Below are 19,572 nucleotides of genomic sequence, written 5' to 3'. Positions count from 1 at the left end.
GGAATTTGGCTTCTAGTCCATAAACCAACTCATATGGGCTGGTCCCAATTGATCTTTTGGTTGTTAGTCTATCTGCCCATAAAGCATTGACTAGTTTCTTATGCCAATTCTTTTTATTTTCTTCTAGTACCTTCTTTATGATGTTCACTAGGCTCTTGTTTGATGATTCAGCTAGGCCATTTCCTTGGGGATAGTATGCAGTGGAATGACCCAAAGTGATGTGAAATTTGTGGCAGAAATTCACCATCTTCTTGGATCTGAAAGCAGCAGCATTGTCTGTTATTATCTTATCAGGACAGCCAAATCTGGCCAATATGTTGTTCTCCAAGAACTGAATGATTGTGGAATCATTTGCTTGTCTACATGGGGCAGCTTCAATCCACTTAGTGAAGTAGTTTGTGGCTGTTAAGATCCATCTATGTTGGCCTGAAGATGAGGGATGAATTTCCCCAATGAAGTCCAAGCCCCATTGCTGAAAAGGTCTTTCTATTGCAATAGGCCTTAGAGGAAGTGGCAGCAACTGTCTTTTGCCCTCAAACACTTGGCATTTGTGACATGAGGTTGTAAATTTCTTGATATCAGAGAACATGGTGGGCCAGTAATAACCAGCCCTCAGTATTTTGTCCACAGTGGATTTCCAGTACAAATGTCCACCACAGTCTCCTGCATGAAACTCTTGCATGATATTGTTAGTTTCATTTTCCATTAAACAGTGCAGCAATATTCCTTCATGGTTTTTCCATAGTAGATTTCCATCCATGACACAAAATCTTGATGTTTTCATTTTTAAGAACCTACACTTAGTTTTGGACAGCCCTGGGGGAGCACACAGGTTTTGTAACACATAACAGATATCAGAATACTAGGGGGATTGTTCAAAGGCTTCATTGATCTTTGGAGTCGCCAGCTCTGTTTCACTGTCCAGCTGATTGATGTCTAGGACTTGGAAGTTTGTTTCTGTCATTAATTTGGCCAAGCCTTGCCCTTTTATTAGCTTTGTAGGTTTTATTTCAATGTCGAATTCTAGTATACTGGCAATCCATTTTCCTCTCCTACCTTCTAAATTTTCTTGAGTGAGAATGTCTTTGACAATAGGACTTGGCACATATGCTATAACATGGGAATAAAGGATATAAATCCTGAAGTCTTTAATTGCTTTGACTAAAGCATAAGCTTGTTTTTCCATAATTTGATACTTCAAAGGTGCATCTCTGAGGGCTTTGCTAAAGAAAGCAATTGGCTTCTCATTTCCTTGGTCATCCTTTTGTAATAAAACCGCAGCAATAGTATGTTGGGAAGCAAAAGAGAAAATGATAAATTCTCTGTCAAACTGAGGACTGGTCAAGACTGGGGTCTGGGTAAGGGCCAATTTTATACCTTCAAATGCTTGATTGGCTTCAACAGTCCACTTCACCTTTGAATCTTTTTTCAGCATGTTGTTTAATAATCTGCTTAGCTCTGCTAAGTTTGGGATAAACCTTCTCAAGAAGTTGATTTTTCCCAAGAATCCTTGTAATTCTTTGACATTTCTTGGGTGAGGCATTTGTAAGATGGCTTGGATTCTATCCGGGTCAATTCTTATGCCATCCTTTGAGATGATGTGTCCTAAGAGCTTGCCTTCTTCCAAACCAAACAGAGATTTCTTAGGATTTAAGGAAATTCCATATTTTCTGCATGTTAGGAAAATTTGTCTTAAGTGTTTTAGATGCTCTTGGTTAGATTTTGAAAAAGGTGTTAGGTCATCTAAATAAATGACTAAGAAGTCATGAATTTCCTTCGCAAAAGCAATATCCATTGCTCTTTGAAATGTTGCCCCTGCATTTTTCAATCCAAAAGGCATTTTTACATATTTGAATGTTCCCCATGGGGTTGTAAATGCAGTTTTGTCTTGGTCATCAGGGTGTACCAAGATTTGATTAAAGCCTGAGAATCCATCAAGCAATGAGATCCTTGAGGCACCTACCACTCTTTGGAGAATGTGATCCATTTTGGGTAAGGGGTAATTGTCTTTGAGAGACACTTGATTTAGATTCCTTAGGTCCACACACAGCCTAATTTCTCCAGTCTTCTTTCTTGTAGGGACTAAATTGGAGATCCATTCAGAGAATCGGATTGGTGCTATGATGCCTGCCTTAAACATTTTTTGTACCTCTTGTTCCATTGCTGGGAGAAGCATAGGATTGATTCTTCTCAGTTTTTGTTTAAAGGGTTTTTGATTAGGCTTAAGAGGGATAGTATGCTGGATAACAGAGGTGTCATAGGACTTTAGGTCCTCATAACTCCATGCAAAGACATCCTGAAACTCTTTAAAAAGATCAATGTATTTAGGCTTTTGATCAGGAGGCAAAGAGGCCGATAATTTGATTATTTTGGGTTTGTGAGTTGTACCTATGTTACATTCTTCAATGGCTGCATCTAGGGGCTGCATTTTTGGTTTTCTGGGAATATCATTTGAATCAAAAATATCTTCTAGTGGGGTTAGGCCTGTTGGTAGAAAGTTGTCTTTCAGCTCAATGATTTCAGTTTCAGCATTGGATACTCCCTCTTCCCAGTCAACTCGTTGAATTTGCTGGATGTCTTCTATATTGAAAATAGTTGGATTCATCATTTGCTTTGCAGTCCTAGGTGATATTGGCTGAGCAGTCTGTTGAAACTGTATTTGTGATGGACTTGCCCCATTAAGTATTTGTGATTGACTTGCTGCCTCAATGTCAATATTTAATCCTGCAAATTCTTGCTGTAGAGTTAAAAATCGGTTTATTTGCTTGTCATTCTCAAATACTTGCCAATCATTGATGTTGTTTGGTATGGAGGGTCTATGTTTTACTTCAGCCGTGAAACAATTGTGGGGCTCAAAGGGCAGCTTGCAGGTACTTGCAAAGGTAGCCAGACTATGAGCATGTAGATTTTGGGTTCTGGGAATTTTAGTAATTTGGAATTCAGAGAAAAAGTTTAGTACCTTAGCAACAACAGCTCTATAAGTTCTTAGTCTTTTGTCATTAGTGACAAAGTTTCCTTTCACTTGTTGGATAACTAAATCTGAATCACCCATGATTGAAACCCTGGCAGCTTGTAAGAACTTTACTAACTTGAGGCCTAGTAAAAGAGCTTCATATTCTGCCATGTTGTTAGTACATCTGAAATTCAATCTATAAGCTCTGCCCTCTGCATGACCATTTTCTTCATTGTGTATCCAAATTCCAGCTCCTGCCCCTAACTTGTTGACTGAGCCATCAAACTCAAGGAACCATAGAATGTTTTGTCGGGAAGGAGATTTGGTGACCTTTTCATGGGATGGCAATGTAAGCAGAAGTTGTGGTTTCTTTTCTGGCTTGTTTTCTAGAACAATTTCATCATTTAGTCGGGTTTTCTTGACAATTAAGGCAGCAGCACTGCCAAATGTTTGATTGACTGGTGCAGGTTTGGACGTGAATTTACATGCAGAACAAACAACAAAGCTTGCGCCCAAAAATAGCAAAAAACACAATTTTTGGCATAAATATACTTTTTGGTGATTTTGGCGCGTTTTCGTGCTGACGTCAGCATGACGTCACAGGTGGGGTCAGGGTCGGATGACGTCAGCAGGACGTCATCCGGCCAGGTGGCGGCCTCTGGTTGGTCCACAGGGACAGTGAGATGGCAGGACAGGTGGACCAGTGGTTGAGCGGAGAAATGATGCGACGGCGTACCTGGGGGTGACGTGGGGTGACGGAGCAGTGACGTGGCGGTGAGGTAATACAAGCGGGAATGATAAAACCAGAAACCGAGGCGGTTTCATATCGCACCGCCTACGGTACGGTGGCGGTATGCGTCAGTGGTACCTCCGATGGGCTGTGGAGTGGACGCGTGGCTGCCGCATGACGTAGCCAGAATACGGCCGTCGGGAGATATCGTTCGGGCAGCGGATCGGCTCCGATGCTGTAGTGGCCGTCGGATCTGGAGGAGCAAGATCTAACGGTTGTCGGTAGCTTGACGTGACAGGAGGATAGTACAGTTAATGATCAGGCGTCGGAAGGGGTCCGATGTGATCAGGGCCGTCGGATCTGGAGTTGCTCGATCGGACGGTCATCGGGAAGGTGAAGTGATAACCAAGTACGGGGAAGGGCGGAGGCTTATTTTAATATTGTCCTGGGGATCTGTGCACTGGCGGAAGCTTTGGAACAATGGGTTTTCACGATTTTTGTTGAAAATAGACCCGCCCTTTAGACTTAGGATAAGAGAAAAATGTTGGTTTTTTGATGTTTTTAGCCATTTTGAAGCGGGTAAGGGTAGAAACTAGGCTTTTAGGGGTTTTTTCATGTGCAAATGGGGGTCAAAGAGTGAGGAAATGGATTTGCAAAGGGGAAGGGCGATTTAGCTTAGGTTTATCAAGATGACCAGGTGTCATCTGATCCCTGACATGTAACTTATTGGCTATAATACCAAGTGGAGGGTATTTATATAAGAGTTGGGGTTTATACACCATGGTGTTAGTAATATTAGGGAAAAAGGTGATATAAGGGATTTATATAATAGGGTTAGTGTTAGCATGGATAATGGAAGTGAATGAAGGGGAAACCATTAAGTTCATTTGAAAGAAACTTGGTTTTAAGAGTAGATCAAAATGAAAAGAATTTTAGACAAGAAATGTGGCTTCCAAAAGATTTTATTTCAATCATAAAACCACAAATAGTTCCTTGGAATGCCCACTCAAAGGGGATATTAGTAAATGACATGGAAGAGGGATAAAAGGGAAATTAGACATGCTCCATAGCTTTCCTTTCTTTTTTGGATTATCATGATTGGAATTTGAATTGAAGGCCATTTCTGCCACTGCTTCTACCTACCCAGCTACTTAGCCTAGCATTTTTTGTTTCTTTTTGGAGGGTGCATTTAAGCTTGCAAACCCTTATTTGCCTTTTCTTTTCTTTGGCTTTTTCTTTTGTTGTCCTATCTACTTCTACCCTTATAGCTTCCAAGATCCCAGATTAAACAGTTGGGAACCTTACTTTCTCTACCTAGGCTAATTGTCTGCCAAGATTAAGCAGTTTGGACAGACTTCTTTCTCTATTCTACAACTGAAAAATTTAAAGCATGGCATGACCCAGATTAGACTGTTGGATCATCCATCAAAATTGAAACAAGGCCATCAAAATTGAACCAAGGAGAAGCTCTTTACACACCTTGTCTCTTATAGAAAATATGGGATCTTTGTGAAGTCAAAGCAGAGCATATTTGGTCTTTTCCCTTGCCAATCATGAAATATGAAACCTATTGGTATAGGTATCCAACAATTTCCAACACTCCCTCTCAACAAGAAAGGAATTCAAATCTATCCCAATCCTGAACCTTTGGAATGTTCGTCATGCAACACTTCTCTCTAGTTCTGTTTCTACAACAACTCCTGAAACTAAAAAAAAGCATCCAACCTAAACTAGTATGATGCATCTATCATCAAATTCTCTTACTACTACTGCATCTGTCGACTAAAAACTCTGCGCTTCTATTGACTCTGCCTTTCTGCATTGTTGTCATCCCTTCTTTGTGCTCTTCATTATTTGATTACTCTATCCTCTTCCACTCCGATCTTCGACTGCATCAATCACCATTAATTCATCTCACTACTATGTACTTTGGGCTCCCGTAGCAAGGTACGATCCATGAGATAAAACCTCTCAATGGACCCTTCCCAATTTCAACCCTCTTAGGACTATCATTTCACATCACCCCACCTCACACCTGGAGGTATGATTGCATGTGCTCCCTCTGGAAGGGGAGGCCGATGTAGAAAATCTTGTAGATTTACAAGCTCATGCAATGTAATAAACCAGAGGACAAGAATCTACTTCTACTTTCAACCAGCAGAAGCCAATAGATTGATGAAATAAATATGAACAAGAAGAATATAAATAAATGGCACATAACACAATATTTATCTGGGGAAACCCACTGCTCAAAACCACTACTATCTATATTGCATTAATCATAAATCTGAGTGAAAATACAAAGTGTGTTCTTATTAGAACAATTCCTCCACAAGTATGATCAACTCTCTGCTCACAAGCTAGTTCAAGCCAAACCTTAGCCTATTCTTCTGCCCTCCAAGCCCTTATTTCCTTACACAATTACTATGGATGAATAGCCCATATTAATGGGAATCCAGTGCTTCCAAAAATGCACAATCCAATCTAGGTTGACTTCTTGATTGCATGCATGATCTATACAACTCAGTAAATCATACAACTGATACTACAATGTCCCTGCACACTAGTCTCAACTGGGTCTTTCTTAGAATCGACATGCATGAGTTTCTGATGAGGGAATATTCAGTTAACTAGAGTGACACTTGTGGATGCACTAGTGCACCAGCTGGCTGTTAACTCTCTATTAGTTCCAAAAATAGTTTGGAACTAATTTAACTAAACATAACTTAGTAAACTAAGTTATCCAATTACAACTCACAATTAAACCCATCCTGGACCCCTAAAATATAGGGAGAACACTTACATGACTTCCAAAAGACTTCCAACTCGAAATTCCTAGGTTAACTAATTCAACTTACCCTAGTAAACTATTACACGTTGCTATGAGAAAAGAATTACAATTTTAATTCACAATTTAATTCAAGCACAAATTAAATTGGAATTTTTGGATTCTATTTTTAACATTTCTTTTTCCTATTTATAGCACTCCCTCTCAAAACAAAAGGAATTCAACTCTATCCTAATCCTAAACCTTTGGAATGTTCTACACACAACACTTCTCTCTAGTGTTGTTTCTACAACAACTCCTGCAACTAAAAAAAATCCAACCTGAACCAATATGATGCATCTGTCATCAAATTCTCTAACCGCTACTATCTCTATCGACTGAAAACTCCGTGCTTCTGTTGAATCTTCCTTTATGAATTATTGTCAACCCTTCTCTACGCTCTTTAGTATCTAACTGCTCTAGCCTCTGCCACTCTGATCTCTCACTGCATCAATCACCACTAATTCCTCCCATTACTATGTACTTTGGGCTCCCGTAGCAAGGTATGATCCATGAGATAAAACTACTCAATGGACCCTGCCCAATTTCATCCCTCTTGGGACTACCACTTCACATCGCCCCACCTCCCACCTGGAAGTATGGTTGCATGTGCTCCCTCTGCCCACTTGGCTCAAAATTTCCCCCTACTGGAGGTCTTTGCATGAGTGGATGCCTCCACTCGGTCTCCTCTCTGCTTCTCCAATTGTGGCTAATCAACAATTGTATGAGACTGCTTTTGAGGCTACTTCTAGGGTTGAATTTTGAGAGGTAATTCACTCTCCCTCTCAACTACCAAGTCTTTAACTTTTTCCTTTCTCCTCAAGGATTTTCATGCATCTTGTACCTCAAGAGCATACAGGTTCTTCACCCGTGCATCGATCTATTTCACCTGTCCCATGGCGATGTGTCTAAGGAAAACATTTCCCTTACTAAAAATCACATCATAGCCATGGTCTTCCAATACCGTGACTGAAACTAGATTCTTCTTAAGTCCTGGAACATACATCACATCTGTGATCCTAAGAAGGGAGCTAGACTCCCTCTGAAAGGTAACTGTATCAATCCCGATAACTCTATACCTCCTGCCATCTCCAAACTATATGCTGTACTTGAGGTCTTTCTCCTCAAAATCACTAAAGAGATCTTTTTTCCCTTTCATATGGAATGAGGCATCACTGTCAAGATACCACACACCTCCCATGATAATGTTGGCCATGCATGAAATGAGAGTGAAATCAAGTTCGAATTGTGAAGCTAGAGCGTCACTTGTTGCAACTACTATAGGCTTCTTCTTGGTTGCTTTATTCTATGGGAAATTCATGGCATAGTGTCGATGCTCGTGACAGTGAAAACACTTGAATTTTGACAAGTCCATCTTCTTGCTTCCCACCTTGCCTTGGGACTTATTTCCCTTGGCCTTCTTTTCCTTACTCGCTAAGGCAAAATAATCTTCCACTTCCTTAGAAGAGGTCCCATCTTTGATGTTCCATCGAAACTCCTCTTGTACCAAATCTGACCACAGTCGTTCCAAATCTACCAGCTTCCCCCTCCCATTGACAGAGTCCTGATAACTATTCCAACTCTTGGGAAGTCAAAGAAGATCTAGGCTCACCATATCATCCTCGACAAAACTAATTCCAACACTTCCAATCTCATCTTGACAAGGAGTGAACTTGGTCAAGTAATTTGGAATTGAGTCGCCCACCTCCATCTTGATTTTTTGATGTTTATATTTTAGTTCCAACTTCCTATGGTCACTGTTGTTATGCAAAATGTCTATCAATGCTTCCCACATAGCACACAGTGTCTCCTTCCCCTGAAGACTCGAGAAAATGTGGTCTCGAACCCTCAAGGATTATCTGCCTCACCCTTGCCACACACTTCTTACATTCGTCCAAATATTTTTCATCTGATGCTGGTGGCTTAGGAATGTCTTGATCAATGAATTTCTTCAAGCCATTATCCCCCAACACGACCTCCATCTTGTCCTTCCAGTCTATGTAATTTGAGTTTCCATCCAAGGCATACTCGAGCCGCAAATCATAAAATGCTATCTACTGATCCTGAGGTATGTATTGCAAATTTAAAATTTCACCTGTAACCCAAGACCCAAAACTTCGAAGTCTCCTCTAGTATATTGTCTTTATCTTTGATACCATTTAGAAAATCTTGTAGATTCATAAGCTCATACGAAGTATTAAAGCAGAGGACAAGAATCTACCTTCAACCAGTGCAAGCCAATAGATCGATGAAAACCATATGAACAAGAAGAAGATAAATCAATGGCACATAACACAATATTTATCCTGGGAAAGCCACTGCTCAAAACCCCTACTATCTATATTGCATTAATAAAAAAATATGAGTGAAAATACAAAGCTTGTTCTCACTAGAACAATTCATACAAAAGTATGATCAACTTTCTGCTCACAAGCTAGCTTAAGCCAAACCTTAGCCTATTCTGCTACTCTCCAAGCCCTTATTTCCTTGTGCAATTCCTATGGCTGAATAGCCCATATTAATGAGAATCCAGTGCTTCCAAAACTGTGCAATCCAATATAGGTTGACTTCTTGATTGCATGCATTATCTATACAACTTGGTAAATCATACAATTGATAGTACACTATCCTTGCACTCTAGTCTCAGCTGGGTCTTTCTCATAATCGACATGCATGAGTTTCTAATGAGGGAATCTTCAGTTAACTAGAGTGACACTTGTGGATGCCCTAGTGCACCAACTGACTGTTAACTCTCTATTAGTCCCACAAACATTTTAGAACTAATTTAACTAAACATAACTCAGTAAACCGAGTTATCTAATTATAACTCACAATTAAAGTCATCCTAGAAACCTAAAATTTAGGGAGAACACTTACATGACTTCCAAAAGACTTCAAATTCAAAATTCCTAAGTTAACTAAGTCAACTTAACTTAGTTAAATATTACAAATTTCTATGAGAAAAGAATTACAATTTTAATCCACAATTTAATTCAAGGACAAATTAAATTGGAATTCCTGGATTCTATTTTTAACATTTCTTGTTGCTATTTCCAACAATCGATTTGTGGTTGGTGAGGTTGATTAAGAGGCTAGTTTGTTGAGTCTTTGAAGAATTTGGACAACATATTTGGATGTTGCAGTGAGCCTGGAGTTAGTGTTGATAATTGTTGGATTGTTGTTGAAGTTCATATCTTACAAGAAGTGCCAACGACCTTTGGAAACAGGAGCATACACCTATGTGTTTTTCTCAATTGTTTGAAGAGTGCTCGTTGCAGAGAGTGTTACTCTTAATTGTTTTGTAGTTCCATCTGTCTCTGGGAAGTGTTGAGACGCTTGATTCCATAGTAGAATTAGGCGGGCGCATCGGTGAAAGGAAGAGAGTAGCGCAGTGAATGTAGTGATGGGTCAACAATGCCAGCTAATGCCCATGGAGATCTGTCGAATGCATCGGCCAGAGAAATGTGGTCTGATTTGTATTTTTTTATCAACACATTAAACAACAGGAGGTCATGTGTTGATAAGGGTAAACTTATGAATCTTATATATTTTGGGTTGCATCTCTGCCCTCCTCCTTTTAAAATTGTGTTGGAGTTAGTCAACAACACCAGTAAAAAAGGACACAAGTTGTTTTTTCTTTAAAAATAGTCTTTCACATTTAAAAAAAAAAAGGCACGTGGAGTGGCAACCACCATGAGGCTCTCCATTGCAAAGTGGCACCAATTTTTTTTTTGTAAGTTGTTTGAGGTCCTCCTAAAAGACATTGTGAGAAGATGTTGAATCCACTTGCATAGACATACTTAAATTAAGAAAATAATTTGGATGGCCCGAATTACATCAACTGGAAATTTAAGATACAAATTTATGGCTCTTGGACTATCACGAAGGGAGAAGAAGCAAAACCTACTATAGGATCGACAGCTACATCAATCAAGGACAGGGAGAAGAGGGAGAACAAAACAAAGTTATTATTATGGATGTATGTTAAATACAATGTAATTCCTTATCTTCTTGATTGTCAAACCTCTAATGTGACCAAGAATGCATTGAAGATGTTGTATGAAACTAAGAATACAAACTGAGTCTTTTTTATTAAGAGTAAGCTCATGTATGTTAAGATGGAAGAGAATTATTTCTTTAGTGACTTTATTTCCAGAATCAAAGATTTGAAAGATAAGTTGGAAATATAGGAGAATCAATACCTTCTACTAATTGTGTGACAATCACTTTAAATGGAATGTTAGATGATTATCAGTTGTTTATTACAAGTCTTGCGACAAGGGAGAAAGCACCAAAATTTGAGCAATTGACAGGTATATTGTTGTAGGAAGAAAAGAGGCGCAAGAATTTGAAGCCCCAAAATCTAGATTTGGCACTTGTGGCAAAGAATAGATTACTCAAAGGGAAACAAAGAGGAGCAAAAAAAGGTGGAAGCTCATCTTAGAACAATCCATTTCCAAAATCAAGTCAAGTTAAGTCATCTGTCAGAAATGATTTAAGAATAATTTGTTTTACTATGGTAGAAATGGGAATATTTCCAGACGCTGCTATAAGAACAAAAGTGATGAATCTAGGCATAAACATAGAAGACACTCAGGACATTTTACAGGAGAAGTTGTAGTAGATCTGACCTGCAAATACATGAAAATAGAAATATGCCTAGAAATAGCAAGATTTGAATATAGAAATTCTTCTCTTTATTAATCAAAACCCTTAAGGTAGGGTAACACCATACAATCACTCCTTAATGAAGGAGAACACTCCACAAGCCATATGATTTCCAATACAATAATCCTTGACCCCTCTCAATGGGGAGCCTCTAGCCTCCATATAGGCTTCATACATACAACACCCTGGGTCATTACCATGGGTCTCTCGATACCATATATCTAATACAATGGGTTTACATTATTCCTATCTATAGTGGTGCCTTACATGATGCATGTTAACCACTTTATTTATTAACTATGGCCCATCACCTCATTACCTTATTCCCTTGGGTACCTCCCTTTGTACCCATACCCCATAATATCCCCCCTAGGTATACTACATTCCACCCCCTTAAACATGTTTTGTCCCCGAAACATAAGAAGAACACAAATAATAAGATCTACTTAAAAGAATAGTCCACTGGTATCATGCACGTGATTACTCGATCTAGCCAGTGCCTCGCTCACTTGAGATGGGAGTTGATCCTAGCAGTTCCTTTGTGTTGATGTGTTGTAGTTGGATCTTCACACCTCTCTATCTGTCGTGCGGGGGTTGTTGTCCTTGTTGCTAACTCGTTTCCATCTTGTTGGTTGTTTTCTTTCTGGGTGTTGTGGGCGGTGACATGCTGAAGCTTTAACCAATGGTGTATCTTTCTTTAATTCACCACCTAATGGAGCCTGATTGGTATCTAGTACATGTTGTGGCTCCTGCATTTGTTGCTTATCTTCTAGTATTACTTCAAAAACAAACTCCTCATCTGATGTATCAATACTTGCAACATTTTCTGCTTTAGCCTAATTGGACTCTACTTGTTTATTGATGGAAATATCTTGTAATGTAATTTTCTTCTTTTTATACCAGAGCTTCAGGAATTTCTTTTGCACATTAATATTGATAGTACCAACGGATTCCATCCAAGGGTATCCCAAAACAACAACCATAATAGCTATACCTGAAGCATAAAAATCAGAATGCAATACACACTTATCCATAGAAATCATCAAATATTTATAAACTTGCACTTGCTCATTATTAACCTGTGTGTGCTCCATTTGTTTGGTCAGGACTTCCAATATTTTAGCCAAATGAACATTAATAAAATTATGCTTGCTATTAGGATTGATAGACACAATTATCTTCTATTTTTGAATACATCCATAAACTTGTAATAAGGAGATATCATCAGAAAATAACCCTTTCCGTGTTTCATTCTCTTGTTGTGTAGCATGAGATCATTTGTCCAAAAGGAGTTTTTCAAATTCATCATATGAAAGTTTCGACAACTTTGTGCTATCAAGTGAGCTCCACCATATGGCAGTCTCATATTTCACAAAAGACCATACTAAACCTTTCCAATGTTTCAGAGAGGTTTTATTAAAACATTTTATGAATTCTTCAATAGTAGGACCATTATCTTTCCCTGTAAAAAAATTTTCTTGTTAGAAGCCATAAAGAGGGTTTTGAAAAAAATCACTTACTTTGGCAAAAATTTTAAATGGACACAACTCGATCAATATGGCTCAGAATCCTTATTATAACATTTTTTTGGAAATGGAACAACCATTCTGCATCTTCTCATGTGATAGAATCTCTATCAAGGCACTATGGAAATTCAAATTCACTCTGCAATTGTTTAGATTTCCAAATTTTTTTAAAAAAGAGTTGATTTTAGATCAGCGACATCTCCCTCATCCGGACTCCAATTCAATCGATTTTTTTTTTCAAAAATGGGTAATTTTTCAAGAGGACATTATATCTATAATTAGTGTCTCAAAATTCCCCACAAAATCTGCAAAAGTTGATTGGAGATCCGTTGTCCACGAATTGTCATCAGAAACATTTCTACAACACAATTGATTTTTAAATTAGCAATATCTCCCTCATCCGAACTCTGATTCAGCCGATTTTTTTTTTGAATTTGGGTATGTTTTCATAAAGAATCTAGATATTCATTTTGTTTCTGCAAATTTTGCACCCAAAGTTTCAGAAATGATATGCAAACTCGCCGCCCCAAAATTTCCTACAAAAAAAAAAATCTCTCATCTTTGCCCAAAAAGTGCTCTCGTACCACTTGTAGTAGATCTGACCTGCAAATATATGAAAATATAAATATGCCCAGAAATAACAATATCTACATACAGAAATGCTTCTCTTTATTAATCAAAACCCTTAAAGCAGGGTAACGCCATACAAACACTCCTTAAGGAAGGAGTGTTGGTTTGGGGTAGCATCAGATGTGCTCTAGCCATGAAAATTGGTGGAGAGGCTAAGAGCATGAGGTCTCTAAGACCCAAAAATGGTTTGGGAAGATTTTATCATGTTAATGAGATATTAAAATAATTAATATTTTTAATGGAGTTCGTAAGTCTAATCTTAGGAAAAAAATGGGTATTAATATAAAACTAGGTTAGAAGGTTCTAAAGGACATGGATCCAACCAAATATAATCTTAGCCGTTGATTAGAGATGTAATCTTGGTCGTTGAAGACTCATCAGAAAAATTATAAGAGGAGGCTTGAGGGTTAGTTGGAGAATACACCAGAGTGATCAAACATTCAATTTTTTAGAGCGGGGTTTGCTAAGAGAAATCGAATCAGTGATCAGAGTTACAGTGAGGGGTAATGAGTACGAGGCAGAGAGGAAGAGATAGTGACAAAAGACCAACGCAGAGGCAGAGAGGCAGATGCAGAGCTAGAGGGAGCCATATGGAGGCTAGCGACGACTGTGTAGAGGCCAAAAGGGCCTGTGTCATCCACACAAAGGCTACAAGAGTGACACAGAGGGTCAGAGAGGCTGCACGGAGCCTCGAAAGGCTGATGTAGAGGGTTTCAAGTTGACACAGAGGCCAGGAGGGTTGACACTGAGCTTCAGATTGTGCTGGAGAGGGTTTCGTGGGGAAGACTTTCTAAATATCGGCTTCTGAATATAGAGGTATTACTACCAAATTATTTTCTTTGTCGGGTGATCTAGGTTGGCACCCAGTTGTACTCAGAAAGACTACATAATAATATAACCCTCAAAATTGCTGCTTCAGTTTTCTCAAGTTGGGTTTTTCCGAGGATGATTGTCCAAAAATAATGGTGTCACTTGTGTGTTTGTTTATTTCTTTCAGCTGTAGATATGTAGATGGTTGAAACTATATTGCATTTATTTTAGTGTTTATATGATTAAACAACTTGTTAGTAATTAAACAAGTAGGTGAAATAAACCAGAGAAAACAGATAAAATTTCTAACGGGTAATACATAGTAATTTCAACATGGTATCAGAGGGTTGCAGATCATTGGAGAGCTGAAAGCACTAGTTGCATCAGAGAATTTGTGATAGAAACATTTGTCCCAATTGACAGAAGTTGTTCCTAGGCAGAAAGCAGTAGAGAAGGGTTGACGCAGAAGGACTGCATCATCCGTTCAAGCTAGAGAGAGGCTAGTGCAGAGGATGAAGAGGGCATGAGAGGCTCACAAAGAGCCACACAAAGACCAGGAGGGTTGATGCAATTGGCTAGTGGAGCAATTAAGCCAATGTTGGGATTACGTAGATCCTAGAGGCTCAGTTCTTCAGCTGTTTGGGCATATGAATCTGTGGGTAGATCGGAGAGAGTAAAGCTAGTAGGGTGTTGTGCTACCGAGACAAAACAGTACCTAATAGGACAAAACAAGGTAGAGGGAGTCGCTACCTAGGTGGATTCCTAGCCAACGAATCTAGATCAGTGTTGCAGGTGCATAGGATATCGGAGAGGTGCAACTTGACGTTTGGTAGGCAGATTTCTGGGATGGAAATCAAGGCTCAGAGGGAGTCTAGTAGAGAACTTCCAGAAGGGAAGTAGGGACTTAGAAGAAGTTGAAGAGAGAACTTCCAGGAGGGAAGTAGAGACTCAAAGGAGTCGAAAGAAGAGTAGAGAGATGGCCATGAATGGACTGAGCGATCAGGACAAGTGTTATAGACATATTTTGGCACTTCAATCCCAATCTTATATGTCAATAAACTAGGGCTATTTAACTCCTCAAATTGTTGTTTCATACCCTAAAAGATCATGGTCAACTCATTACATCATTCCCCAAAAGTTCCACCTGAAAAACCATCCAGAACTGGCCTAAACTGGACCATACTGAAAGCTCCACTGTTAGGGTGCGATGCATACTGACTTCTACACTAGCCAAGTGCGATGCATACTGAAGAGGCCTTCTGTGGGGTGCGATGAGCGAGAATGGACAAATGTCTGAGATGGTTTGCTAAGTGGATGCTCATGGAATCTTCTAGAAACTTTTTACCTCTCCGAATTCACCCAAGGATGAGTAGGAGATCCAAGAAATCTCCAAGTGGAACCAAAAACAACAAGTGGAATGACACTAATCGAAAACCCAGAGATGACTCACACCCTTGCATACATATATAAATGGATCCCTTGTCTGAGAGATCACGAGGATGGAATTTTGTAATTTGTAAGGAAGTGTTGATAGTTTATATATGAGAAAGAGCATTGTATTGTTGGGTGATCTTGCTTTTCATGAGGTGAAGAGGGCTTTGATGCTGGGAGGATGATGTTGGATAAAACAGCTGGGCTGTAATTCTCCCTTCTATTTTAATAAAGTTCTTTGAGTTTTCCTCTATACAATTGTGTATTTTTGAATGTTGTTATTTGTGAATGCTATTGTATGTTCATTGTATTTCTGATTCTACAATGCTTATGATATAATAGATCAAGATTATTTGATGGTGTTTTGTTACTTTGTTTCTACAGGTATTCTCTAAGCGGGATAAGTAGGAAGAGAGGCGCAAGCTCTGTCAAGGGGGAGAGAGATCAAGCGAGGAGTTAAGAAAAAGATCCAGGTTGGTTCCTTTGCCTCTCTCTTATCTATCATAGAGGAAATCGTAAATTGCTTTAAACTGTTTGTTTCTAGGGTAGTTGCCAATCCTAGAGGGCTAGTTGATAAAAAAGACACTATTTTTCCCAGAAACAAAATGGTGACTCCGTTGGGGATCGAATAGATGTTGGTTTTTTATTGTTGATTGTTTTATAAATTATAGACAGAGCTTGAAGTTAGCCAGATAGCCTTCGAACTGCTCTTGCTCTGCAATTGCATAGTAGATGAATGTTGCTTCAGTCAATCTCTGGTTTGGTTTATGAATTGAACATTTTACTTACAAGGATTCTAGATGCCATTTTGGTAGCTCAGTAACCTCTCAAGATCATACCTCTGTACTTTTCTCTTTACTGTCTATCATAGCTTAGCTTAACTCACTGAATTCAACTACAAATTTGAGCCAACACCCATCTCAGTTGCGCTCCCTGGCCCATTGCACTGTCTATCACTGTCTACCAGTATGCGTCGCACCTCCCGAGTCTAAAAAGTGCGATGCATCCTTGTTTCTGTGAAGCCCAGGTGTGATGACTAACTGATCCTATTTCCCTTCTTGAAATTTGGGTTTTTTTGTCCTTGTTTTCAACTCTGTTTAGTTGTTTTGCTGCTTATAAATAGTACCTCATTACTGAAGCCTCCTTGCATCAGATAGATCAGCCTCCATTGATTAGGATTAGTAAATGTTTTTATGTATTTGTCCATCATTTACAATCCTTTGTCGAAAAGTTTCTTAAATCGATCTGTCGTTTTGGTACAAAAAGTGTCGTAACTGTCGTTTTGTGTCAAAAAGAGAAGTGTCGTTGAGTCTTCCTTCCCTGGATAGTTGATTGAACTTTTTGTCATGTATTTGATTTGATTTGTTGATATTTGAAGTGTCAAAAGCATTTTCTATTCGAAATCGAAAAGTGTCATTTAGTCTTCCTTTCTATTTTGAAAAAGAAATTGTCGAAATGTCACTTTGAGTAAAAATATTTCAGATCTTTACTACATTTAGTTTTCTTTTTTGGAATTTTCACATTAAAGAGAACGAAAAAAAATACATGCATTTGCATTTAGACTATGTGTGAAAAATGATTTAGGAAAAGTGCATTTAGTGTGTGTTGTTTGCTCTTTGTTTGAAAGAATCGTAATCTTCTTTCCTTAGTAGCTAGGATTTTTATTGCTCAAAATAAACAATGATTGTTTATCATTGTAGACTACATATTTAGGAATTTTATATCTACATCACGTGATGAACCATTGAAAGGAAAAATTTTAAACAAGATCAACTCTAAAATAAATTTCAATGAACTTAACAATGCTTTGGAACTTAATGGAACACATCTAGAGGTCTAGGCTAGAGACGTGTTCTGGCATTGTAAAATTTAGTAACTATCGTTTTCATTGAAGGTTGGGTGATTCCTCCTCCTTGATACAACAAGTGCTAGCACGAACTTGTGATCCCCGTATCGTTGCGTATATATTGGGAGACCACAATAGGCTTATATCCTTTATCCATAGGAATCCGTGTCTACCGCCCTATCGATTGCAATGCATTGAACACATCATTCAGGAAGATTGACTGCCGTACATAAGTCCTTGGTAATTTCTCTTTAATTTATCACCAAGGTGTATTTTGTAGTTTTGTGATTGGTTTAGTAATCCCTCTCTCTAGATTTCCAGAGTAGTCACTTTTGTTCATTTTCGACTCCTTAAAAGAAAAGGTCCATCTGAGCACTTGTCACTTCAGTCTCATTAAAAATCGAAAGGGACTAGAGTCATTTTTAGCTTTTTCTAGACTCTTAAAATTGAAAAAGAAAAGTTGTGTCAAAGCATCATTAAAATTTATTAAATTCAAAGGTTGTGTGGTTTTGAGCCCTAGCTAGTTCATAGCCTTTAGAGAAATAACATTTGTTGAAGCCATTTGTAGTTCACACAAGGGTTTCAACTCATGGCTTGCCGATCCAGATTCTTAGCTCACTGCTTTCTCCCGCCAATGGAGAAACTCCCCAGGCTTACCCGCAGCAAGTCTCACAAGTTGCTCTTCGGAAAATCACTGCCAAATCGCTTGCAGAGGCTCAGCAATGGCAGATACAAGAGGAAGGCGGATTTTCTCACCCTTAGTGAAAGAAAGAAGAGAACCCACTGAAATGGCACTGAACCCTTCACGAACAGGTGCCCTTCTTCTCCCGCAGAAAGCACGAAGAAGCTATCAGATGAGAATGCCCATCTGGAGAACGGAACGCCTAATTCGCCATCACTATTCTCGGATCTGGAGATTGTGGTGGCATTGCCTCTGACTCTGCCTTCATGTTCGTCGCCTGATACTTCTAAAACTGTTTCAGAAATTTCACATTCTGAAACCCTTGATAGTGCGAACCTGAAAATGAGATCTCTGTCAGAGTCTTCGGCTCAAGAGAATTCCTTTGCAGTGGATCTAGGCTGGAGCGAAAGCTACCATCGGCAGAAGCCTTTTCCTCCCCCTTTGCCTCCAGTGCATCAATATATAGGAGACCCAAAAGCCTCTGGCCCTGTGTTGCTTCAGAAAGTTTCTGAAAATTTCTCTGCCCCATTTCAGGTTCAAATCACACAGATCTCAGGCAAGACCACTCTGCAAAGGGTACACCCTTCAAATCTGGTGCAGAATCTCAAAGTAAATTAGGAACGCCGATTCGGGATCCCCTCTGCCCTACAGAGACTTATATTTCAAGGTAAACAACTCGATGATCCTCTTCCCCTCTCTTCTTACAGCATAAAAAATAATAGCTCTTTAGTGTTTTCCCTTCGTTTGAGAGGTGGCGCTGCAGGTCAATCTTCTTCTGCTCCTCCCTACTCCTACAAAGCTGTAGTTCGCTATGAGATACCCATCTCCCCTGAACCTCCCAAACCTAAGCCTTTTCTGGTTGACAAGTTAGAGGAGGTCCCCTCTGTTGAGATCTCCCACCCTGACCTTGCAGATGACATTCAAAGATTTGCTGAAAGGGCCATAATTTCACATTCAATGGGCTTTGGCCTCGCTCTAAGGACCTTTATGACTGGATCAATGACAACTGGACTCACCATTTCAAGGTTTGCTTCTGCTCAAAATGATATTTTATAGTTCTGTTCGATAGTCCTACGCACTATGAAAAGACCTTAGAAGAAGGTCCTTGGTTCATGGGCACAGCAGGACTCTTGATAACTCCATGGTTCTCAGATTTTGACCCAGCTTCTGCAGTCATTACCAAAGCCCCTGTATGGATCAGACTTCGAAACTTTCCAGTTCACCTATGGCATACAGCAGTCTATAGGAGCATAGGCAACACCTTGGGCAGCTTTTTAATGGGAGATTACAAGCGGAAAGAACAAGGTCTCTACACATATGCTAGAATATGTGTGGAGCTAGATCTAAGAAAGGGACGACCAGAGCAAATCAATCTCAAGATCAATGACTCTGTCTGGACCCAGATCCTGGATTATGAAAACACTTCCTTCCGCTGCCGCCACTGTCACCTAACAGGGCACCTGCAAAAT

The 19,572-nt window shown here is 39.3% G+C and overlaps 1 protein-coding gene across 1 annotated transcript in view; it reads left to right on the top strand.

Annotated features, from left to right (window-relative positions):
* The window catches only part of LOC149173623 (subtilisin-like protease SBT5.3), a 142,540-nt gene extending 123,819 nt beyond the window's left edge, over positions 1-18,721 (top strand). The window contains exon 15 of the mRNA XM_089426762.1: positions 18,235-18,721. Coding sequence (XP_089282888.1) covers positions 18,235-18,721 — 487 coding nt within the window. The remainder of the gene's footprint in view (positions 1-18,234) is intronic.
* Positions 18,722-19,572: the final 851 nt, after the last annotated feature.

This window comes from Pinus tabuliformis, chromosome 4_2 (genome assembly GCF_031772625.1).
Source record: "Pinus tabuliformis cultivar Carrire ecotype Pingquan chromosome 4_2, CPIR1, whole genome shotgun sequence".
Lineage (NCBI taxonomy): Eukaryota > Viridiplantae > Streptophyta > Pinopsida > Pinales > Pinaceae > Pinus > Pinus tabuliformis.
The sequence above is the reverse complement of the archived record's forward strand: the minus strand, read 5'-3'. Positions and strand labels throughout refer to the sequence as shown.